General features: G+C 40.5%; 2 protein-coding genes across 3 annotated transcripts in view; one reads left to right on the top strand and one right to left on the bottom strand.

Moving 5' to 3' along the window:
• The window catches only part of LOC117146529 (protein nubbin), a 40,264-nt gene that overhangs the window by 3,693 nt on the left and 11,240 nt on the right, over window positions 1-25,331 (bottom strand). Inside the window, exons 3-4 of one of the 2 annotated variants that reach the window (XM_033312802.1) lie at window positions 10,230-10,784; window positions 1,394-1,438 (exon numbers count right to left, since the gene is read on the bottom strand). In XM_033312802.1, coding sequence (XP_033168693.1) covers window positions 1,394-1,438; window positions 10,230-10,784 — 600 coding nt within the window. Of the gene's footprint in view, window positions 1-1,393; window positions 1,439-5,310; window positions 6,065-10,229; window positions 10,785-25,331 lie in introns of those variants that run through there. The other variant, XM_033312811.1, reaches the window with a different exon arrangement.
• Window positions 12,956-13,898, top strand: LOC117146540 (THO complex subunit 4-B). Its single transcript, XM_033312826.1, has 2 exons — window positions 12,956-13,030; window positions 13,093-13,898. Exon 2 carries the CDS (start codon window positions 13,094-13,096, stop codon window positions 13,724-13,726), a length of 633 nt encoding a protein of 210 aa, XP_033168717.1. The 5' UTR covers window positions 12,956-13,030; window position 13,093; the 3' UTR covers window positions 13,727-13,898.

Here is a 25,331-nt window from a genome sequence, read left to right as displayed (position 1 = left end):
TTTTTACATATGCGACCGAACCCTGGCCAGGAACGATTTCTTTCTCTCCTCCTTGGATGGGCTACGTGCGTCCATTTGGTATTCAGATGATGTGCAAATTCGATTTGTATGTGTTGTGTGAATAGCTATCGGCATGGGCGGAGATATGTGTCTTTATCTTTATAAAAGGGGTTTCAAAGAATCTACAATAATTGCTATTTCTAATGTTGAAAGCTATACGGATTATATTTAAACATGGAATACAGTATTTTCCAGCTATGAATGATGGACAAGACAGCCTAAGACACATTTAAAAGCTCTATAAGGAAACCCCTTTTCGGTGCGCCCCTGCTCCATTTAGCACAACCAATAATAAAAAGCCAAATGGTCAGTTTGACTGCACATTGAGCTACCCCAAAAGCGCTCCCACATACGGCCGGCATAACGGAATAATTTTTGCATAAAATATATGTAAATATATATGTTCATGTTCGTGAAAGAAATCACAGCAACTGTGTCCAGTCCCACACACACACACACGACCAGACAGCCTCCCTCACACATATTCGAATTCAAATCAAGCGAAATGCTGTCAATAATGTGGTCAAAAAGGGGGGGCGAAAAAATATCGAAAGGGGGCCAGAAAAGGTTGAAGTTGGTTTTTTGTTCGGACCGTGACTAACGAAGTCCATGAAATTTGAAAAGTGTGAATTGCAAATTGAACGCAGCCTTCTGCGAGCAACGAGTTATGAATAATAATCGAAGGTTTTTATGAATCTATCAAATATTTATAGTGCACCCAAAGACCACCACCACACTCGACAATGGTTTTCCTTAGCTCCTCAGTTGGGCGAACGAACAATTAGGGGGAATTGACAGGCCCAATTGTCACCTCAGCAACTACTTAAGAAGCTGTTAAGTCGAAACACCCATTTAATAAGACATCAAAATCAACTTAAAGACGCCCCTCTCCATTTTCTCGACCAAAATCACAGTCGCAGGGGCTGTGACAAAAGTTTTGACATGCCATTGTGCGAGGAGGGGCGACCCTCCCTAGCGAAACAGCCCAATCAACCCTAAAACCGAACCATTCATCTATATACCCTATATATCCAGTGCCTAGCGCGTGGCTGTCGCAGGCAAGGGTTGAATATAGTTTGATATTCCCTCCGGTTTATTGTCTTTTGTGTCGAACCCAAAACATGCGAGTGATTTAGTGAAACCGAGATGTGCCTCATGCCGCTTGCCCCAAAAAGCAGATGTTTCAGACCTGGTATAAATACACATATGTACATATAGTGGCACATACATTCGTGTCTATCTGTATGAAGTGGACAAATCTCGTAAATCGTTTTCGGACAACAGCTGATGCTCTAAAATGAGGAAAATGGGTGAAATAGGAAAATACACTTACCATTCGATTGAAGTGGCGATGGCGAACGCGACAGGCGACTGATATCTGAAAATAAAAGGGAAAACACAAATTTGAGACTAGCCAAATTGAGACCACTTAAAGCTAAAAGTAAAATAACACACACGTCGCGAACATAAAATGTTCCAAAAAGCAAATGCTCCAAAGTTTACGATACACAAAATCGATAGCGATATACATTCTAAGCCAGAACTGACCAAATGGCCAGTCCAGACATCCACACCGTTGCCTATAAAAGGATATTTTTATGAAGCTCGTCGAGGGGCGGCAGCCAAACTGGAGTTCAAGGAACCACCTGGTCCGTGTACGATTTGAATTTTTGAAGTTGCCATCGAACACACGGACGGCATTTGTGCTGCATTTTTATTTTGGAAGCAATTGAATTTCGTTTCTGGACTCGATGGCTAATTTACGAGTGCAGCGTGCTGACCCCTCGGAAATGCATTAGAAATTGAGTGCTCTTCTTGTTTGGGTGTTGTATGACACTAGGGTTCTGGGGTGGGTATAAGGAAATTTCAAGGTTCCTATCAGCGGATTGTGTTCGCTTTGATATAAGGTTTCTAAACAATATGCTGTATGCATTGAAGGAGAAGATCTAAGTTAATTTAAGCACTCTTCTTTCTTTTAGTGACTCCAGCTAACATTTCCCAATGCCCTCGTTCTAACCGCAGATCTATGAATGTGCCTTCCCTTGATTCCGCTACCTAAGGCGAATCACTTTATCTGAGCTGGATTTCCCTCCTTATGCCACCACAATCTTTCCTCTCACTTCTGGCACACTTCTGTCGCCCTTTTGGCCACGCCTTTGAGCCGCTAATTAAGCGGCACAACTGCTGCCAGTTCGTTCAAGTGGTGCGGCATATGTGAGGATCCAACAAACTACACATATATGTTGTATATATCGGCTAGAGTTAGGTAGATGTGCATTTTACAGAAACCCGGCGTTAAAATGCCACATAAATTATGTAACTCCGGTGGAGGTGGAGTGCTCGGGAAATTCAACACCCTAGCGCGTGTCCAGCACGAGTGGAAATGAGCAGCAGCAGCATTCGAAAGGTTTTCCAGAATTTTACAGTTTTTGGCAGAGAAATTTGCGAAAACCACAGGCGGCCACCCCCAAAAATTGAGGCGGCCGAAAAGGAAATAAAATAGAATTTTTCAGAATCACCCAGCGGGGGTGGCGGTTTATGATGATGTTCGTGGTGATGGAGGGGGAAGGGGTGGGGGATTGTGTGGCGCACACAATTAGTCAATGACCTCGACAGTTGGCTGGCTGGGGGTGGCTAAAACCAATACACAGACGAGCACAGGCGAGCCAACCAACCGACTTTCTATATATGAATGCTATATGGTCATCACGTGCGCAGACTGAGACTGACTATCGATTGAATCGTCGTCGTCGACGGCGGCGGCGGAAGCTGCGTGTCTTGAACTCTTGACCCCTCCATTGCGGACTGGGCTGGGCAGCCCGAAAAGTAGCCGAAAAAATAACATAAATAAATAAAATAAAACAATAGAGTGAAGGGAAAGCAAACATAATGTGCGTGCTCCTTCGCCTTTGTCTCTGCCTGTATATTCGTAGCAAAACAAAACTGGAAAAGTCGAAGCCAGGAGCGAAAGCTTCGAATGCGGCGAAATGAAAGCTTGATTAAAGGATGCGAGAGAGTGCGAAAACTATAAAGGAGCGTAGGGTCCTTTGGAATTATTCAAACATTATTCTCAGTAGGCTAGCTAGTTAATAGGCATTCTGCTCAATTAACATGCAAGCCATTGTTGTCTAAAAATATTACAATAAATGCTAATTAAATATGCAACTAGCCTTTGTAAGTTTTTAAGGCAATGTAATTGCAAGTTGAGGTCTGCGCACTCTTTTGAGCTCTTTAAAGAGTCAACAAACCTTGTTGACTGTTTGCTTATCACTTAGCCTGCATTACAAAATCATATTAACTGCATTTTCAATCGATTTCCGTTTGCGAATTGTAAATCTTAATCGACTCTTCATTTATTTCCTATGAGTTCCAAGAATTACCCATAAAAAGCGGTCACACGCCCTCTTTCTTGATCGGCTTTTATAGCGGCGATAGGTGATAACGCGATATAGTAAAGCAAAAAAAAAAAAAAACACAAAATGCTGCATGAGCTCATGGACAATGACTAAAAATAATGTTATTATTCAAGTTGGACATTGTCGTCAATTGCCGAGCGCCGTAATCGGCCAAATATATTAATTTAAAACTGATTGGCCGAGCAGAACTTAAAACTGATTGGCGGCGAACCAGTATTTTCTATGGGCCTCGATTAATTTATTAAAATCACCAAAAGATGACGATACTTGTTTACAATACGTGCTGGACTTCTTGGAATCATTCTTTGGCTATTCTGCAGGTGTGCAAAACGTTGGCTCGATTTTGGTTTTGGAGCGATAAGCGGCGACGATAAGCAAATCGTATTGTACAAGGTAAGCTCTTATAGGAATATCATGAGACATATATTAGCTATCGTTAGTGCTTAAGATTACGCGAGTCACTGGCGTCACGTGCTCCAAATAAGTACTCCTGTACGAGGCGATGGAAATTTGTTTAACGTAAAAAAATCCCCAAACTTAAAAACTAGCGCCAATCTAATTAGCATGTGCCCATTGTCGCCTGCGCTTATCTGGTGACTTGCATACGACAGTTACTCACTTTTCATTAGGGAAGTTTTACATAATCAATCAATCATAGCCCATACGAAAGCCCGTACCACTTGGTGCACCTTAAGTATGGCTCATCGGAATTATTACGCATATTGCGACGATTTTCTTGTTTTTTCTTTACTACATTTGTCATCGAAATGCGCTCTTTTATTGCCCCGCATTCGCTGCGCTTCGAAAAACGATAATTGATAAGGCAACAAATTAAAAGTATTGTTTACAACGGCCAAGCGGTTCCATTGAGTGCCCATCGCCACCAGTATCGGTGGTGCACCTATTTACATGGTCATATTTGTGGGCTGGTTGTGCAAGAAATGCGTCTTTAATAAATATTTTTATGGTCCGGCATTTGTGGCTTCTAAGTTTGTTAGTCTGTTCGTTTGTACATAGTATGTAGTAGTTCTCGCCTGGCACCGCCAGTCTTGAGTGGTCTTGAGACCCGTCTTTAAGTGGGTCGCTGGGAGTTAATATTTATGGCGGAGACACCTGTGCCGGTGTTTATTTTCAATAAGCAGATTGCAGTTTTCTTTGTTCTGGCTATTGGAGCCGTGGGTCTTGGGTTTTTAGTATGATATGTGCAGAGCACCTGACTGACTCAACCATGGTAATTTTCACGAGGTCTGGCTTAGTAACTTAGCGGTGAAGGGAAAAATTGTAACAAACGCTTTGGAAAATTTATTTGGGATGATTACTAGATGTTTGGATTTGAGAAACTATTTTCAGGATTCTTTATAAAGATTTATAAAGATGGTTCTTGTTGGTGATGCAATTGGAATTACTGAACACTGAACCAAATAAAGCTTAAAATGTGGCAACAATTCTGTGAAACACGAAAAGTATCTATAAACTTGAGAACTTTAGAAAAGTAATCGCAAGATTAATTTTGTCTAAAACTTTGTCCCTAACCTATTGATTGAAAGGATAATATAATATATATGACTTGGCTAGAATTAAGATGAATCTTTTAAAATTAAGGAATCAAATTACTTTTCGCATGAAATTATTAAAGAACAATAAATATTATAAATAAATTTATTGTGAAAAGATACTACAAAATCTAAGTAGAATTAATACCTAAAAGTGCGTTTAATGAAACACCTAGAAACCAATATTATATATTGTTTATGCTAAATCATTTTGGGATTGTTATGATTATAACTACAAGTATTTAAACTGTTCTTAACGTGTTTGAAAGGCGTTAACTTACATCGATTCTGCATTATGTGAACGGCGGCCTCGCGGGCACTGGTCGGTGTGGATTTGAGCAAATCGCGCTTCAAGGAACTCTTATTATCCTCGGGACTAGCGGTGTGCCAACGTAGCTCCGACATAACCATTTTCACAACTCAATGGTGCAAATGCAAAGTGTTTATATGCGATATGTTTAATGTTTCTTAAGCACTGTGAATTCACTTGAGCACTGTAAATATCTGTTTCTGTTCTGATTGTTTCTTATTCGTTTGTTGGGCTAGTTAGTATCTTGTAGATTTATTCTGATTTCTTGGAAGCGCCGCTTTCGTGTGGACGCGTTCGTGTCTCGTGTGAAACTGACAACAGAGAAGCGGTCGCAGCGGCAGGATAGCTCTCAGCGAACTAACGGATAATCGCTCTAGGCCTGAATGTTTGCGTTCCGACGATGATGATATGATGATGATGACTGCCTCTGTCTGCTCTCTCTTTCTCGCTCTGTGGCCGCTCTGGCTCTTTCTCTCGCACTCGCTCTCTTTGCCGGCGTTTGGGATTTTGAGTTTGAAAACTGTTGTGCTGCTGTGTTGTGTTCGTTGCACCCCTAAAAAAGCCTTAAGGGTTGATTTTCCCTTTTTTTAACACGCACACACACACAAACACAGAGGGACACACACACATACACGATGAGGGGGTAAAAAACCGACTGGGGAAATGGTGGCGTATACGTGATAAAAAACGCGACTTAGCGCTCCACACGTTTAACTGGTTCCACTTTTGCGCGTCGACTGCAGTTGAATTGGAACTTGGGTCAGAAAAGGCAGAATCGCTGGCAGAAGAGCGAGAGAGAGCTTTGGAGCTCTGCGTTCCACACTCACACAGACACACATTCACAATCCAATTGGAGTGGAGAGGAGTTCTTGCGCTCGCTCTCGCTCTCTTGACTGCGAGTGAATTGTAAACTCACACACACATTTTATGCGCTTTAAAATTTAGCGTGTGAGTGTGTGAGTGGGGGGCTACCTCGTTTGTGGTTCGCTCGTGGGCTCCATTGTTGTCAGTGTATGGGTGTGTGTGTGAGATGCGTGCGCTTGTTTGAGGCGTGGCTTAAAATTTAAATTTGGCTTTCAAATGGCAATGGATTTTTTATACGGCCCCGCTCTTTGGAGCCGTATGTGTGTATGCATATTATTTTATGATTGGCGAGTCAAAAATGCTGCCCGTATGTCTGAGTGTGTGTGTGTGCTTTTGAGCTATGTAAAAATATTTTAAAGCTGCGTCGACGTCGACTGCAGCAGAATCCCCCCACCGCTCTATATTTGCAGCATTGTCGTCTTCTGATTTCGCTCTTTGTTCTGCCTCCCGTTTCCTCCTTGCTTTCGCAATTTTATTTGCCATTCATGTATGCACACATGTGCGGAGCGCCCCTACTCCCGAAAAAAGAAAACCCCCAACCACTCATTTCTCCTCTTGTGGACTTGCCACCCACTCGGTGGAATTTTCTTTCCTTTTCTTGCTTTTGTTTCCCGGTCTTCTTTTTTTTCGATTTCGTATTATTTTATGATTTGTTTTGGTTTAGCACATATTTCGATAGGAATCGACATTTATGGTGGGAAATATTTCTGAATAAATAACAAAAATGTCTCGTTTATAAATGTCAGTTTTAAAATAATTGATAAGATTAAAATTTTAAAGTCATTCTTAGAAATGCACAATTTACATATGTATATTAACATATTAAATCACTAATGTAAGTCGCTGCATGACTTCTGCATCAGTTATTAATAAACCAAATTCGGTTTATATAACCTGTGACATCCCAAATAAAACATTTAAGTTTAAATTATGAATTAATTATTCAATAAATCAATATACTCAATGGATTTTGAAAACATCTGTGATTTGGTAAAATCTTAACGCTGAGGTCAACTTCTCTGAATTTGTTTTTATGCATATTGAAAACTAAATGCTTTTTATGTTCCCGAGAACTGCGAAGACAAACGAATTATAATGAAAAAGTCAAATTTTCAAGGCGAGAGTAACAAAATCTTTCCCATATAAAAAACTAGCCCAACTACCTGAACGATGTACAATGTACGCATATATTTTTTATGCGTACATCGCTTTGTTATGGAAAAAAAATCATAAAAAATTGTTACAAAGTCATAAAAAGTTGAAAATAACAAACAGGTAAGACGAAAATAAATGTGTAGGATAGGAAGAGGACACGAAATCAGTGGAATCAGTGACCGGGTCCTGACAAGCGTTTCACGCTTTCATCAATGATAGCCACCTAGGTTTCGGCCTAGTACGATTTAATTTTCCTCGGGTCTGAAGGACTTCGCGATCCTAGCCATCTTTTTACGACACAAACTGGCTTGATTTCCACGTAAATCATAAAAAACATTCGTTACGTTTGAGATCCCAGGTTTCCAAGTCGTTCGAGTCAGTCGGGCAGTCGGAAAATCGGTTTGTTGGCCAGCATCCTGGCTCTACATGTTAATTAGCCCAAAAGGCATTGAACCACTTTGACTACTGGTCATCCGCTCTCTCACGTTCGCGAAGAGTTGTTAAAAAAAGGATTTCTGGAATGCCCTGTAGAGTGTTTTTTTAGAGTGGTTTGGGCTTAATGAACCCATTTCAATGTATAATCTTTAAGTTTCAAATTAAAACAATAATATTGGTCATATACATATCTCACTAAAAAGAAACTTCAAGTAAAGAAATAAATTTTAATTAAATTGGGGGTTTTAAGTGTATCAACACTTTCATATAAAATAACGCTTTTCGTGGTATTTCTGAGCAGTCTTTCCAGGGTATCATATAGTACATCAGTTGATTTTTAGCTGTTTTTGACTTACTGACCGTTTGACTTTTTTATTTGCGTTAACTCTAGCTGCAGCAATGTGGCCTACTGTGCGTGTCCATAAAAAATATCAAAACTATTTGTCGGCTCGCCCGCTATCTTTCTCTCTTTCGCGCCACACTGCTTCACCCTTTCGCACTCACACCTATGGCTGCGGAGCGTCCTTGCGGACTATCGTAAAAGGAAATACGTTGCCGAGAATTACTTAAGTCAATGTAGGCAAAGATCATAAAAAAAGGCAAAAAGTCCAGAAGAGTTGAGACGGGCAAACAAAATTTTTATTGGGGCAGCCGGAAAATATTAAAAAAGAAAAAAGGAAAGGAAAGGGAATTTTCGTACCCATTTGGAGGGTACTTGGTAAATTGTTTGAGAAAATAATGAAAAGTGAAATGTCTAATGAAGTCGTAAAGTTCTTTCGACCAGCAAACACGTTGGCATGTGTTTGAATTTTAGTGAGATCTCCCTTTTTTGGGGCTTGTTCTTGTGGGTTTCCTGATTTTTAGATTTCAGTGCATTGATTAATGGGAAGAGGAAACTGAATTTGGAGTAAAAAGAAAGTTTTATCTAGCACTAAAACATTTTATAGTTTAGGTATATATCATACCATATAAGATGAAGATTACATAACATTGGTTGCCAACACTTATTATTCAAGAGGAAAGTATATGAAGTTAATGTCTTGCAATATTTTAAATGTTAAATGTATTTTTAAAATTCATCTGCCCTTGTGGATTATATTTCTGCACCCTTTCAGCAAATATAAACTGCACTGAAAATCTCACCCCAGTTCAGTGGGAGAGTGTGCGTTAATTTAATTTGACCCTCGTTCTAATCGACAGCTTAGCATCTCCAGAAATCCGCTCACAATTTTGCTTGAAATTATAGGAAATTTGAACTCGAAATAACTTGGGGTTGGACTGAACAGGGTAGCTACTCGGAAAATGAGGAGGGAAATGGAAAAGCTGCTGCAGTCTCCGTTCTTGGCGCAAAATTATTCATGATACTTAGCATCGCAATCCCCTAAGGTTTTTTACATATCTCCGATGGCAACTTCAATTCAGACTTTGCCATTGTTTTGGGTAACATGATGAAGCACCGAATCATCGACGTCGAAGGATGACATTCAATGACATTCTTTGATTCTTATTTATGTCCTCACCGAAAATCTCGGTCTGTTTTTCCTTTTTTTTTTGTTGGAAAAGAACAGAAATCAATTGCGTTGTCTGCCTACCTCGATAAGAAAATATTCCTTAAAAAACACACGATAGAGCGAGGCTAAACAATGGCAATGGTAAGGAACATGCTACGGTACTTTGCTGGTATTTGACACCCCAGAGAAGGAAGGACATACATTGGCAGGACCCTCAGGTAGTGAGTACGGGAGTCCTGAGATGTATATGCATATGCGAGGCGTTTACCTACCCCCAAAAGTGTACTTTTTTCCGCTTTTTTATGCAATTTTTAGCATGAAAATTTGGGTTTCCTTCTCGTTTACTTAGGGGTAGTTAGGAAACTTTCTCTGCGCTTCGTTTTTTCGGGAGTTTTATAGCGAGTTTCCTTAATTGCGTTCTTTCATTTCCTTACTATTTTGAGTATACCTAGATCTCCGATTGTGGTTGCTAACGGTTTTGATTTATTTTGCGCCGTTTTCTCTAAAAAAAAAACACAATTCAAGGTACTCTGCTTGTGAATTTTTTCTTGGGTCCTACTTTGCGGAAGTTTCCCACGAGTTTTAAGGTAAAAAATGAATATCTTTTTGCATGCCCTTATGTCTGATTTGTGCAGAGGACAGTTGCCTAATAAAGTATTTGTTTAGGGTAATGACATATACAAAAGGTAAAGATATTTAGGTTTTTGAAATGCGGGGCTTAACGTCTTTGCATGCAAAATGAATTATTAACTTTTTACGATTTCTTATACCATACGTAATTAGATACTATGCGACATTTCGATGATTGTAATAATTTATAAAGCGATTTGCCCTAGCTGAAGGGGATACTAAAATGTAATATCGCTGTATTTCTTGAAAACCTTCTTAACTTCAATTTCCATCGCAATAGTTCTTTGCTACTCACCATTTGGGTCCTGCAATTTCAGACACTGCTCTAAATCTCGCACATCCTTGCTGGCATTGTTCAAGTGGCCATAGAGCGCAACTGCTGCTCCGGTCAGTTCCAGGACCTTATCCTTTGCCTCCGCCTGCTCCTGCTCCTCCTGCTCATCCTGCTCGTCCTGCTCCTCCAGTTTCAAATGCAGAGGCGACAGAGCATTGTCGTTGGCAATCTGAGCTGGCTGCAGCCGTTCGGCTCCTTTATCCTTTGGCTGCTCAACATATTCATCACACGATTGCAACTTCAATTCGAGCGTTAGCTTCTTGTCCCGCATCCTCCGCGTTCCCTCGTCCTGGTCCGCAAGGAGCGGCAGTGGCGGCGTGGGGGAGTGGCAGGACACCAGAGTCGAGGAGGCGGGCGAGGACGAAAGAAAGGAGCTGCTGTGATTTGCGCTGACATCGCGCATATTTGTGTCAACAGCAGTCAAAGTTTCATCTTTGTCCTCCTCGGAACTCGTTAGGACAGCTTCATTCGCCGGCGTGGCAAGTTGTTGGCCTGGCTCGAATTTAAAGTTGCCAACTGCAAAGAGGAACGGTGTAGCATGGTTAAATTGGTGTTAAAAAGATTTTCAACAATTTTACTTTACTAAGCAGCAGTTTTTATAAAAAAAAAACATATTCTGGGCACCGTCTACTAATCGTTTTTTGCAAAAGGGAATTAAAGGTATACTATAAAGTTCATATTTTTGTAGTTGATGAATAACAATGTAATTTAAAGCACCACCTAACTTATTTTTATATATCACTTGATCATACTACTAAGAAACACCATTTTGTTGTCTTATATATTCAAATTACTGCCGAATAACCAATCACGAGCACAAATCGCTGTCTATGAAAGGGTTGACTTCCGGCATTTACATAAGTCCATCGTTATGGAATCACAGCAACCCTTTTTTTATGACTCAACCCCTGTGGCATTTGAATAAGCTCCTCTCTCTCTGGTGGGCCATAAAAAAAGGGGTTGATTTACATAAAAAACGGGCGGGCTGACTTCATTTTAATATTTCCCCCTGAGGGTTGATGGGCCAATACGCACACTCCTGAAATTATGCTGATAACGTCATATTGCCCTGTCTGCTGGAGCAGAGAGGGGGCAGTGGGGGGTAGCCGGAGGGGGGACTCTTAAAAAAGCAACCAACCGGGCACATTTCATTGGCTGAAGAGTCTCAACTTCGCATGTGGGCCAAAAAAAAAAAAAAGAAGTGCGGGGAAATATGAAAAATATTTTCATCGCAAGGCGTTGAAATGTCTCCGGGTAACTGATGCTTGAAATAACGGCAGGACATAGCCATCATGTGTTCATTGAGTCCTGTTCCCGGGTATTTTTTGTGTGTTTAGGAATGCCACTAAAAAATGAGTCACATGGATGGGTTTGAAGTGTGAAAGTTCTTGTAGGGGGGTTGGGTATTATAAAAAGGAAAGCCTAAATGTGCAGGAATGTGTGATACTTTAAACAGGGGAAGGTACACTTTCTAAAGAATATATAAAGTATTGAAAATCTTAGAATTAGTTTAAGTTCTCAATCATTAGACTGTGAAATGCTAGTTTGTATACTAGGTATACCAGTACAGTGTGCAAAATCATCTAAAATCCTTTAATCTTCGATTTTTGCAATCTTTATAAATGGGGCTTACCACAAAGATAAATCTTAAGTAACCCACAACAGTGATAGTATTAGTGCATATCGCTTTCCTTTCTCATTTCCAAGAACTCACTGCCATCCCGTTTTTTATCGCAAAGTATTTAGGATTTATTTCTCGCTTCGGCAAACAAATCTCCGCCTGTTGCGCAACCTGAATATTTTAGGAAAAGGTGAACTTCAGAGGACAAGCCGACAGGGATTTAATAAGGATAACTGCGACTACAAACGAATTGCAGCATTAGGCGGACGAAGACAAAGACGCTGAAATTATTAGATTTTTTACCGTTTGACAGCGCATTTCAATTGCACAATTACGAGGAAGTGGCAGCACCGAGAAAAGGATCCTCCTACGGTCATAAATTTCTGTCAGCTAGCCATGGATTTTAATTGAGCAGCTATCGCCGCAGAGACCTGCCCGAGATCGATGTCCATCCATCTCGCTTCCACCACCGCAAGGCCAGGTGTAACTCGGGAATCAAAGGAGGTGTTGCTGGGGTCCACAAGGATACCCTATGCCGCAGCCAAACAGGAGCTGACGACGCAGCATCGTCGTGGGAACTGCACATTGCGCAAAGGACAATGCGTTGAGATGCGTTGCACCTAACCAAGTGCAATTTGGCTTTTGTCCCATGGCAACTGCAACACACCCGCTGCGTATTTCGGCACACAGAGTGTAACTGTAACACTGGCCGGGAAAATGATGAAGAACCCGATTCCACACAATGGCAAATCTGGAGAATCGGGAAATGATGATCACTACAGCATTGTGATCACTTGGCTACGCACCAAAAATAAGCGAAACAAAACGGCAGCACAATGGCCAAAGTGATTATTGTTGCGACTTTTGCTCTTTTGTTTATGCGAAACGTGAATTTATTGCTTCTTCTTTTGCGACTTTTTATAGGGTATTATAATATCGGGAGGTATATTTGAAACAGCGCAGTGGGTAACCTGCTCACCATCTTCATGTACTCTTTCCGATTGCTTAAGCAAAACCTTTTACTAGTACAGTTTTATGTTTTTTTTTTTAATATGTCATGTTACTCTTTTTTTATACATTTAAGAAGGCGACTGAATTGTCTGTTAAAGATTTGATCACTCAACAAAATATAGGATTCCTGGTAACTAACGATTTTGTTCTCTACTATTCACAATCCAAAGCATCCGCAGTACTATTCCGCAGCATGTCTGATAAGATGGAAATGAGTCTTGACGACATTATCATGATGCAATCTAAGAAAAACAAGTTTATTAATACCAAAAATGGACGAGTTCAAGGAGGATCGATCAGGAAGCCAAAATCAGGAGGTGGACTAAGAGGAATTCAAAGGTTCCGCAACGGAACTGCATTCATTCAGAAGAGCAAATTCAAACAGGAACACGCTTTGAAGCCGCCAAGCAAACCGACTTTTGTCATGGTTTGCAATTTGGATTACGGCGTGGATGATGACGACATCATGGAGCTGTTCAATCAAGACGGCCTGGTGGAGAAGGCTTTGGTCCACTATGATCGCAATGGTAACTCATTGGGCACCGCTCAATTGTCGTTCAAATTTCGCGAAGATGCCTTCCAGATCATCAGGCAGTTCCACGGAGTCCGTTTGGACGGACGCCGATTGAAATTACATCTCGTACGAAATACACGCAATTTCCGACGTCCTGAGATCGAGGATCTTTCCTCGCAGATTGGTTCTTTCCAGACTCGTTCCATGCGGAATGGCTCTCAGAGGTCTCGTTCTTATCGCAAGGGTTCCTTCCAGCCGCGTCCTTTCAAGAAAAATAAGTCTCGAGCTTTCCAGCCTTTTGAGCGAATTTGATTTTATGTTTGTCCTGCTACAGCCTCAAATCAGATCAGAATTTTATGCCGGAAACCAATGGAGGGACGTTTCGGATCGCAAATAGAGCATAATATACACACCATTTAACATAAATACACATATGAAATATGAATCTTGGTAAAAGGGAATAACATTGTTCAAATAAAAATAAATGTACTTATATGAAAGGAACTGGTCTTAACTTCTGATTTTTTTTTATAAATATAAATTTATTTTTGGTTTGTTCTACTTTATGAGCTCTGTTTTGTCATATGCTTTTCGTTTTCTCTTTTGTTTTTCAATCCCGCCCAATGCATGTAGCATGTAAGCAAATATTTGAACCGTGCATAAGCTACACTGGCAGCAATTCTTAGGAGCTTCGCTCTTATTTAAATAACGGCGCGCTCTGGTTAATGCGCCTTTGGCACGCAACGCAGCGTACATATATCATTTTTTGCATACACTGAGCACAATTAGCGCTTTTAATTTGCGGTGCGTTCGTACCGCCGCCCCACCGTCCCTCCCTCCATCGTCCTCGCTTTTGACGCCCCCGCTTTTTACACGCCTTTCTACACTTCGCTGCTTGTTTGCATAAATTTCGTGCCAGGCACTTGTGGCACCCCTCTTAGGCTCCGTCTCTTTCACCCTTCCGCACTTTGCATGTGCAGCCGCTCGAGACGCGCGTGTCTTGCCTCTCTTTCGCCCGCTCGGTCTTCGGCGCTTTTGCGTTTTGTAATTGCAGTTATTTGGCCCAAGACGCGCATTATAAAAGCAAACATCAGCGGGCCGCAAAAAATAAATGCTCCTAAATTGCGTAAATTCATATTAAATGCATATATTTAATTTAATTTGTATTTGTATTGCATTTAAATTTGCCAAAGCAGCGCTGCGAATGAAGTGAAAATGTGTTGCAAGTCCATAATTGCAGAGGATTTTTCAATTGCAGTCGGTTGAAATTATAGGCTAAGGTTGATATGTTTAAAATTGTGAAATCACTCATTTACTTGCGTTTAATTGAAATTTAATTGATTTTTCTTTTAATGTGTATTATTAATTAAATCTACAGGGGAATATTTTTGAAGTCATGCAAGTGTAAAGGAAATTTAATTTAATTTTCAATCGTGTAGCCTCAGCATTTATCCATCAAAAACTCTAGGAAAGTAAAAGAAAATCTTTCAAATATAATAAAATATAATTTTTTACCCATTCCCACGCTGCCACTAAGCCGCAATATTTTCGCATTATATTAATGGGTTTTCCTGTATTTTATTTATTTTTTCGCAATTTAAAATCAATGTTACCAAAGAAAACACTCCATTAGATGCTGGCGGTAATAAAATCCTTTCTATTGAGGATTCACAAAAATACGTTACGAAATTGTGCAAAATTTGTGGCAGAAACACTTTCAAGAGGTTAAATGTCACTTAAGCGGATTCGATTTTCATTTTTTTTTCGCACCCTGACATTTTTTCAGGCAATTACTTGCTGTTTTTTACCAAAATTTTGAGCGCGCAAAGTAAATGGGATTTTTAATGGCAGCTGCTCAATGGCGCAATAAAGGGGTGGAAAGGGGGCTGACACAAAATGTGGGCATGGCTCTAAAATCAAAAACAAAAAAATCAAAAACGATATACACATGCATTTTCAACCCTATTTTGCATGAAAGTGAATGATAAGCAAAAAAAAAACAAAGTTATGAAACTGCCGAGGGCCAATAAAAAAGTGTCTGCAATAATGAATGAAGTGGAATGGGCAGGAGGAGATATCATTGTGCTCATCACGAAAAAAAATGAAAATCGAAATCAGCGCGTGCGGGGCGAAAGGATGCGCCTCTCGATCGAGTCCTTTGGCCAAGCGTGCTGCGCATGCGCGCCTTGTTTGTTATTGTGCCCGTTGTGTAATTCAATCCTGGGACTCCTGCAAGGGTTAGAGAACGGGGACCCCGCTTTTTAAAATTGTTTCGAGTGAGTCGAGCTGGTATTTGCTGAAAACAGAGAATGTTTTGTCGTCGCAGCCTAAATGTGGCGGAACTTGCAGCTTCCAATGGCAAGGGCATCGCATTTATCATCATTAAAGGCGGTTCGGTTCGGTTCTGCTCGGCACACGCATATCGACGTCGATCGAATATCCTGCCTCGAGATCCTTTCACTTTTGGGCCAAAGGATTGCGGCCTCTGCGGGTCGCAGCTGCTGTCGCTCTATTTGTTTGGAAATTAAATTTGACATGCAAACATTTTCACATATTTTCCCCCTTTTCACTTGGGGGAGTCCTGCGAAAGGATTTCGATTTTGGTGACATTCGATTCAAATTCGAGCTGTCGTCGCTGACTTCCTCCTGTAACACGATACGGGAGTGAAAGTAATTTGCGACAAATTTCCACATTTTCCAATGCCAACACACACAAAAGTGAAAGCCATGCAAATGCCTCAACAGATGTTTTGCAAGCTGGAAAATGATTTTCGTCTGGCTATGCTCCGGCAAAAAATTTGTTAGCTAAAAATGTTAACAAGCGAAATTAATGAGCCCTGCAACATGAAGGGGAAAATTTAATTTACGTTTCCATTTTCCTGCAATTCTTTCTTTTCAGAGCAAAACTTTATTCATTTAATTTACTTGCTTAGCTTAGATAAGTGCTAAGTGAATAATTATGGGTTTGTCGAGAGGGGAGTGGCTGTGATTCATAACGTTGGAAATAATAGTTTATAAACTTAGTTACCTCACCTTTGCATATTAAAACACAGTAAAATTTCAATATTTATAAATTGTTTAAATAAGTAGAAATATTCATATATTTCTCTAATCATTTATGTATTTTTAAGTGCATTCATTCACTTTTCTATATACACGGATCATTTCAACCTGTCTGTATGAAATTGCACTTTCCTGCCAATGAATAAGTACATAGAACAATACCCTTGAAAGATGTCCCATTTAGGAACCCGCACAAACACTTTCCCATGCAAATTTCACATAAGGTGATTTTGCATAAGATTGAGCCGGAAAACAGCCCTAAGAAGTCTGGGAACGTATCGTGGGATGAGGCAATCTCACCTGCGAGCGCATGGAAAATTGCAAAACCAGGTAGTTGGGATGCAAGGACAACTTTCACTGCGATTGCCTTCCACTTGAACGCATATTGCTCGAAGGTGTACGAAGGACGAAAGGATCCGAAACTCATTTCGCATTATCCTATTGATGGGCACTCATTATTATTTATTATTTCTCCTCCTTGAATATGCAGCAAGGTGCGTTCTGGGACGTGGGAATGTAAACAAGTCGCCTGTCTTGGGGGGAGTTTTCTTCTGATTTTGTGTTATTTTATTTTGATCTTTTTTTTGCAATGGATTTTCCTTCAATAGTATGCTCCCGGCACTTGCTGTGCCATCCATAAATTAAACGAAATTTAATTGTATTTCGGGGCAGAATAAATATCCAGGAAGGGCACCCTTCCCTCAAGATGATTCCCATCCTTTTGATGTTTTTGGTTCCCATTCTCCTTCCTACACGAACGAACGTATATTGAGCGTATGATTTTATTTGATTGTCTGGGGCAGTCGGTCAATGCTGCAATTGGGAAATGGGGAACACGGAAGTGCACATGTACATAAATCAAATGATGGCCAATTGTCGGGGATGAAAGGGAAATGCAGGTGTCCTGGCCGCCATAGAAATGGCTAATATACTGGGTTCGGAAATCAGCAAATTCATCGTCAATGGATGTCAAAATAAATCATGTTAGGAGTTTTCATTCTTCGAGAGTAAGTTGATTAACTTTATCTTAACATGGCCTGAAACACATGACTTCAGGCTCTTGGAGCATTCAACTGTCTTGAACTCAGCTGGTTGTCTTTGTACGCGCAATATGCACAAACATTTTGCCCCACATTAGTCATGGTAATTGCCAGCAATAATTGCAATAACAATTAGTACAATTATTGCAATTTACTTGCCTCGTATATTTGAGTGTGAATGTGCTTCGATGTACATGAGTTTCTGTAATTTTCAATTTGCAAAAACCAAACTCATTATTTTTTGCGCACTTTTCAAAATCGAAATAAAGCGGCAAACTATTTGAATTTCATTACAATCCCCTCGCTCTTACCATCTATATAAATTTCAAATATTTCCATTTCGCTTTGTTAGTTGCTTTAGTTTTTCGCACTTTTTCCCCCGCTAAACACGCAATATTTTCTGCCACAAATTTCCATATCTTTATGCAAAAAAAAAAAAAAAAGAAACTCGTTGCACTTCATAAATTTTTTAACTGGCTGTGGCAGCAGAACCCCCTAATTAGCTTTACAGTTTTACTGGGCATGCGTGCCACAGTCAAGCCGACTAAGAAAAAATCAACCAAGAAGGCAAAAACAAAGCGAAAAATCATTGAAAAATGCTTTCAACTCTACCGCTGCTGAAATGTGGCAGCTAAAGATCAAAGCCAAGGATCAGAAATCTCGGCTCTGTTCTTGTCTTGTTATGATGATTTCTTTGGCTGTCTTCCCATCCCATCGCAGTTAGCCAATCCATCCGTCCATTCAGCCAATCCATACAACCAATCCATTCATAATAATGCGAAAATCGGCAACAAAAGTTAAGAAAATCAAAAGCGGCAGCGAAAAAGACTCCAGAGGGGGGTAGAGGCAAAAAAATTTGCTGGGCTTGAAACAAAAGCCGCTAAACAAGTCCGTTTTGAGGCTCCTTGCACCACTCGCTGATCTGCTGACAGCGTTAAACGAGCTACAATAAAAACAATTTCTTAACTCTTAGTTGACATTCGTTTGGACAGGCCGAGTTCTTCAACAAATCCCAGGCTGTCTCTAAGCTTTGATTAAAAACAAATTGACATTGAAATTGTTTGAAAAAACATAGAAATGTCACCGGGCTGAAGGGTAAACCAGAAAGATCATCTCAGCTGTCGGCATCACCAGGGGTTTATTGCTTAATAAGTCGGCGTTTTTTTGAATTTAACAAATGATAACTACCTTACCTTATGTCATATGATACCTACTAACACAGATTCCGTTCCCCATTATAATTACCACCCACAAACTTACGAACACTACTGGCCAAGATTTGCAATTAATACACTACAGTTATCCCGTATGATGGAGAAAATTATTTTTAAATGGCAGCAACAATCAAAACACGAAATGTACGCAAATAAGCCAAAGTTGTAATTTTTCAATTGAATGCACAGCGGCAGCAACGAGTGCATTTTCGTTGTAGAACGCACGCATATTCGCAGTCAGGGTTAAATTACCAACGAGTTGTCGGCGGGGGCGTGGGGGGATGGGTAATTAGCATGCACTGCGATTAACATATAATTAATTGTTGGTAGAATACGAAACAAAAAAGTGCTACAGCAACGGCAACAAATTATATTTCCCTGCAAATTGCTACTAAAACAAGCGAGCTTGCAGCCAGAACACCAACAAATAATTATCAGCGACGGCATCTAAGCGGCGATCGCATGCAAAATACATTCCCGGGGTTCAAAATATCGCAGGGAACACGAAAAGAGCGCCAAAGGTGAGCAAAGATAATCGACTGGCTAAATACCCTTAATTGGACATTAAAATGTCAGACAAAATATTATTAAGAATTACTAATTACTCTGTTATATATGTAGTTATCATTACTTAATTAATAATTATTTGCTATCCAACTCTATCAGATAGCCTAAGATACCCTGCCAAAAACCCAGTGTATTACAGATAGCAACAGGTGCAATGCATTGCGCACTAATTAGTTGCACAACAGACCGAAAAAACAACAAAAGATACGCAAATATTTGTTGCTGTTTCTGCTGCCTTCATAACTGAGCCAAACCGAACCGAGCTTTGTAATTGAGACTTGGTCTTGGAAAAAGCGGCGATGTCGATTCAACATATGTCTGCAGGCGCATAACAGTTTGTCTCGGCAAAAGTTCAATTAACGCATATTCATAGAGGAATAATGCCAGATAAAGTAAGCAGATGGGGGAGGAGGGGGTGGACAGTGGGAGACAAACCACTTAAGTGCTCAAACAGGCCAGAACGTCTGCGAATCGAAAGACTGAAACAACGAACGTGGATTCATGGGCGCGGATATAAGGAGCAGAGGGGCATAATCATAGCTGGAGCAAGCAATTGCTTTGCAGCACTGTGGCATATGCAAATTTCCCTATAAATCAGCTGAAATCTATCTATTCAATGCCATATTTCTACCTCTCCAGCTGTGAAGGCGAAATGGAGTTCTCAACTGCAATCGGACCAAAAGCGTTCAATTAGCTGACCCCAGGGGGTGCCACCAGACACTCGTGGGCTAAAATGCACTGGAAAAACATTTTTTATATAAATACGAAATTTATATTCCCTTTTATAATTAGTTGCTTAAATTATATTTAGCTATATGCTGGCTTTTAGTTTATCTACTGTGCATTTGCATATCCATAATTTCGCATGTTGTTCACTTGCCTTTTGTCATTTTTTATCAGTCTGTAACTTGCATTTGTATTGCACTTTATTGCATCTTAAAGGAGGCACCCCTTCGCCCCACTTCGACTAGGGGCCGCACTTCAGCTGGGGTAATTAGCAAATGTTTAATTATAGTTCACAATTCGCTAGTTGCTCCTTCTTTTCAGCCGCGGCTCTGGGTTCTTTTGGCTTAACTAATTGCTCTTGGTGACTCGACTTGACTTGCTGAGCAACTGAGTGAGTTGTAGTCGCTGCTGCCAGGAAACTGACACAATTGCCTGTCAATTGTAATTAGTTTTGCTTTTTGAACATTGCATGGTGGTGGTTGAGACGGGGTGAAGTCTGAAGTCAGGTGCAGTTATGCAGAAGTTGGTCTATGGGTTGGAACTTTTCCAATGAAAATATTGTCAAGAGTGAGTGTTTATCTAATATGGTAACGATAAAGAGTTTCAGCAAAATTGGAGTTTTTGAAATTGCTTAAAGCCATCTAGCGTTGAGTAGATGTATCACATTTAGGGGTGAGTTCTCCTCCAATTGGATGTTAAGAAATGTTCGAAACAGATTAAAGATTCTTCTGACTAGAATTTCTAGGGGTAAAAATAAAGTCTTCATTCTACATTCACTACAACATTCACTCGCAGATCGATAGATTCTTGAAGAGCAATTACCGCAAAAAATGAAAATCAACTCGACCCAGAATATGCAAGTAAATATAAATAAAACTGTAAAGACCCAAATAAAAATTCTTATTAAACACAAAAAATGATATGGCTATTTACCGTTTAGCAGGGAGCAATCACCTTCGTAGGTTTCTATTATCCGAAAGCCAAAACAACCAATTCTTCTATTCAAGACTATTTTTAACTTGCTTGACTTCTTTACGAAGCTTGTGTCTGCCGCTTGTCTACGGTTGCAATTGAGGTGCAAAAAAAAAGCGAAACAGTTAATAACTTTTTATAGCCGCAACAAAAGCGGGTGTCGTGAATTGGACAAGTTTTCCCGCCGCGTCGACCAGGCCAACACAGTGATTCACTAGCGAAGCCAGCAAAGTCCACAATGAAGAGATCTCGTGACAGACAATTGCCGACAGTTGCAGCGACATCTAGCGGCGGCGGCTGCCAAAGTGTTAAATAACAATTACGACTTTATAAAGTCGTTGGTGTCATTGTAAATGTTTATGATGCCGGTTCAGAGAGATCACACAAGGAGCCAAGCAGCCAGGGAAGCTAATTAGTCCGGCAGACAGGGGGCATAGTATATATGCACATATATATAGAAAATATCGAAAAGGGAACGAATCCAAGGGTTTACCAAAACTAATTTCAGATATGCATCGGCCGATGTTTCGAGTTGCTGCCACGGCTGCTGCAGCACGCCCTCCATCTCCATTGTGGCCAAGAGGTCGCTTCTGTTGGACGATCCCGGCCCAAAAGAGCTGAGTGGCCGTGGCCTGAACCTGCGCGGCTCTTTCGGCTTGAATTAAAACCAATCACAGCAACATGCAAAAAGAATCTGCAGCAACATGTTGCTCGTGTGCATGTACAAACAGCTGCGGTCAGTATAATAGCACCCAGGATATTAAATGGTTATTTAAAATGTTTGGATAATTACCAACAAATATTATATTAAATTTCTTGAGAATTTGTTTGTTAAATTTTATAAAATGTTGATGCAGTCACTAAAAAACCAGCACCATTTTTAATAAATCAGTTGTTTTCTAAGTTTTGTCAGATTTAATTACACTAAAAATTAAGAACCTACAAATGGTTACATATATCTTAAAATATGAACAAAATAATATATTCATTATTCATATCGTTTTGTTGCTATTTTCTTGAATGCACCTGTTGCTATATAGAGAGTGGATCTCTTTTGGCTCAGCGTAAAAGTTATATACAAAAGTAATATTCGTCATAATCATAATGATAGGCTTTCAGAGCTGCAGCAGCAGCAGCCGCCATGGCAGTTGATTATGATGATGACTCGCGTCCTTCTTTCGCAGCCACAGCAGCAACAACTCACAAAGTAGCCGCATAAGCAGGGGGTGGGGCGGGGGTCCAAGGGGATCCGTGGGGATCCAAGGGGGAGGCACTGCGGCAATTCCAAGTCGTCAGTCTTACGTACGACGTCCGCACGATCCATGCAAATTAAATGAAACGTACGAAAGGCGCAAGCAGCAAAAAGTTCCCATGACTTTGGCAATGGATGGATGATCGGTTCAGGTTCGCTCGGAAGGGTGGGGAAAGGAAAAGGGAGTGCGGGGAGGGGGGTCCATAAGGCGTATAGTGACTGTGGCAACTTGCAGATCGGGATGCAGTCGGGCACAGGTCCAACCTGCGGTCTCGTTGTACATTGTACGCTCCTTTAGCTGCACCTCATTTTCCCATTCATTCCATTCAATTCCCATGCGTTGTTGCCAAGCACCAAGAAAAATGGCTTTTCGCGCAGTATGATCGATATTAATATCGGAAAAATAACAGCATAAGTTATAATAATGTTTTTAAAAACAATATGTTTAAAATTGGCTTGGCGGCAATTGTGGTGAAATTAAAATTGGAAATGATCTTGAAATGTCTCCCAATAGAAATCTTCTTTTCAAGATTAATAATATTTTTAGATTCCTAATCATGAGACATTTAATTGAAAATGGTAAGCATGTACACTTTTCAGTTATTGATTTCTTGTTAGAGATTTTTGGAAATCGATTAATGCTTGAGTTTTCTCAGAAATAATAAAGTGTGGGCGATAATTAAGTCTAGGTCTTATGATGATAAGGTTTTCAGAATTAATGATTCATGGAAATATGCTCTCAAAGAAATAATAACAAATATTATTAAGTTATAGATGGCAGAAAAAAGTTCCCCTTTTGTGGCTGCACTTTGGACCATTGATAAATTAATTTACAGGTCGGAAAACAGCTCCACTGGCGCACCCTTTCCATACAAAGTGTGGTCAAAACACTTGACCGAAACGAAACCGAAAACATCACCGAGGACGACTGACTCGAACGTCAACTTGAAAATGTGTTGAAAAGTAATAAAAATGTTGGCACAATTTTATAACCGCAAGAGCTCCAGATGAGCACAAATTTCGCTGAGGAGAGGAGGGGAAAAGACTGGCGTTAAACTGCGGCCCATAAAAGTCGGCGTCATGGGGAGAGTGTATAGTAGACCGGAGAGCGGAGACTGAAGACTGAAGACTACTCTTCGGCGCCTGCTAAAGACCAAAGACTAAAGACTCTGAAGGTCAGTCATGAGCGATTTGAAAGGACTTTGCCGCCAGGGGAGTGTTTGGCTCCCTGAATGAGATTTCCTGAATTATGAATTCAAAATTAATACCGGGAACTGTCTAAGCAATCGCTACCGAAGACCCAGCTCCTTGTGGCGATCATTAATCTTACCGTATCTGGCAAATTGTTTTGTATTTCGCTCTGCCAACGCAGGTAGGTCCTGGCTTAGGACTCGATTCATCTGGGGTTCCTGCTCGAAACTCAATTTGCGAGCTAACTGTAAAAGAGGTTGCCGTCTAACGCCCCACGGCCGAAAGGAACTTGGTTAATTGTGTTCCCAGGAAACTCCGGCCAGGCCACAAAGCTAATTTGCCTACGAAATGTTGTCGGGATCTTTGGGTAAAGTCAATTAATTTTTGGCACAACGAAGGAACAGTGGTTCGGGGTTGATGAAACGTATACTTAATTTCGTAGGGTGTGGCATTAAAAATATAATATTTATAATTAGTTTTAAATCGTTAAGACCGATACAAAAAAAGGATTGTAACGAAAATCGTTTACTTATTCATTAAAATTAAATGAGAATTACATTCCCTTCTTTCCTCATATAATATTTATTATAATTTTATAATCCGTTTAGATCGGTGTAAGCAAAATGTAAATGGCCTCAATTATAATGCCCCAACCACTGTTGCATCGGCAACAATTTGACCCAAAACTCTTTCACCCTTTTCTCGCAAGGCTCGGGGATAATTTGAGCACATTTTCAGAGAAGAACACATCCGCTGACCCGCGGGAACCGCGACTCCCTTTAATGGGTCTGCAATTTTCATATGACAAGCCAGGCGAGATTCTCGAGCAATTTGAATCCGCAGATCCTCGGAGACCCGAAGACTTTAAATTATGATTAAGTATGATCATCTGGTACTCTCACATGGCCCCAATGGCTTATACATATGCTGAGCAATAATAAAAAGCGGAAATGCTAATGATAGGGTTTCGCAGTTCGAACATTGAGTGAGCAGGGAGCTGCCCCTAGTCCTCCCTCAAACATATCCTTTCTGGCCAAAACACCAAAAAGCTCACGTTCCACACTCGAAAATGAAACAAATTTATAGTTCTTATTCCTTTGTCCCTGGCTCTTTGAAATTATTATTTATGCATATAATTTGACCAGCTGCCCTTTATTTTTTAGTTCGGCTTTTCTGCGGAAAGAGTCGTCGATGGATTTTTATGAGCAGCCGTCGTTGAACGCCAAAACGTAGGCAAATTTCCACATGGCCACAAAAGCGAAATAAAATATCACGTCTCAACTTTATTATGGCTAATTGGAGGTGAAGTCTGCGGCGGTGCAAATTAAATCGCTGGCTGCGAGGCCCACGAGGCGTATGAGTTACGATGCGCTCAGTTCGCTGGAAATTCAGCGGCTGCGTTCTGAAGAAGGCGCCAGGATGCAGGCTTCTTCGACTGCATTGCTCAATTCAAACAGAACGTAGCACAAATTTACCATTTTTTATGGTAAACATATTGAAGGGGAACTCTGCTCTTTTCGGTTGGGTTCGGTATCTCCGGACACTGGCCATTGGCCAGCAATCAAACTAAGTTAACTGCTCGAACGTGCCTGAACAGCTTTCTATTCGCTTCGAATGGAATCGAATGCAATTTTATTGAAATTTTTAAATGCCATGCAAAAAAGGCTGAGTTCGTGCTCAGAGTTTTCCCAAGAGAAGGTTTTGCGGAGGAAAACCCCTTTTTAAAACATATATATTCCATCCATATTTAACCAGAGCTTAGTAACACCTTCTTAAGAAGTTACATGGTCGGCTGTGTACTTAAAATCTGAGCTAAATATTATAGTTTAACAATTGAAAATCTTGCTAAGCCGGCTTAACCCACAATTACCATAATTGTACATTTTATTACC

This window comes from Drosophila mauritiana, chromosome 2L, assembly GCF_004382145.1.
Source record: "Drosophila mauritiana strain mau12 chromosome 2L, ASM438214v1, whole genome shotgun sequence".
Taxonomy (NCBI): domain Eukaryota; kingdom Metazoa; phylum Arthropoda; class Insecta; order Diptera; family Drosophilidae; genus Drosophila; species Drosophila mauritiana.
Note: the sequence above shows the minus strand (reverse complement) of the source record. Positions and strands in the feature narration are given on the sequence as shown.

What these genes read in the sequence shown, in the direction of transcription:
- LOC117146540 (XM_033312826.1), top strand. Translation starts at nt 13,094, where the DNA reads ATGTCTGATAAGATGGAAATGAGTCTTGACGACATTATCATGATGCAA.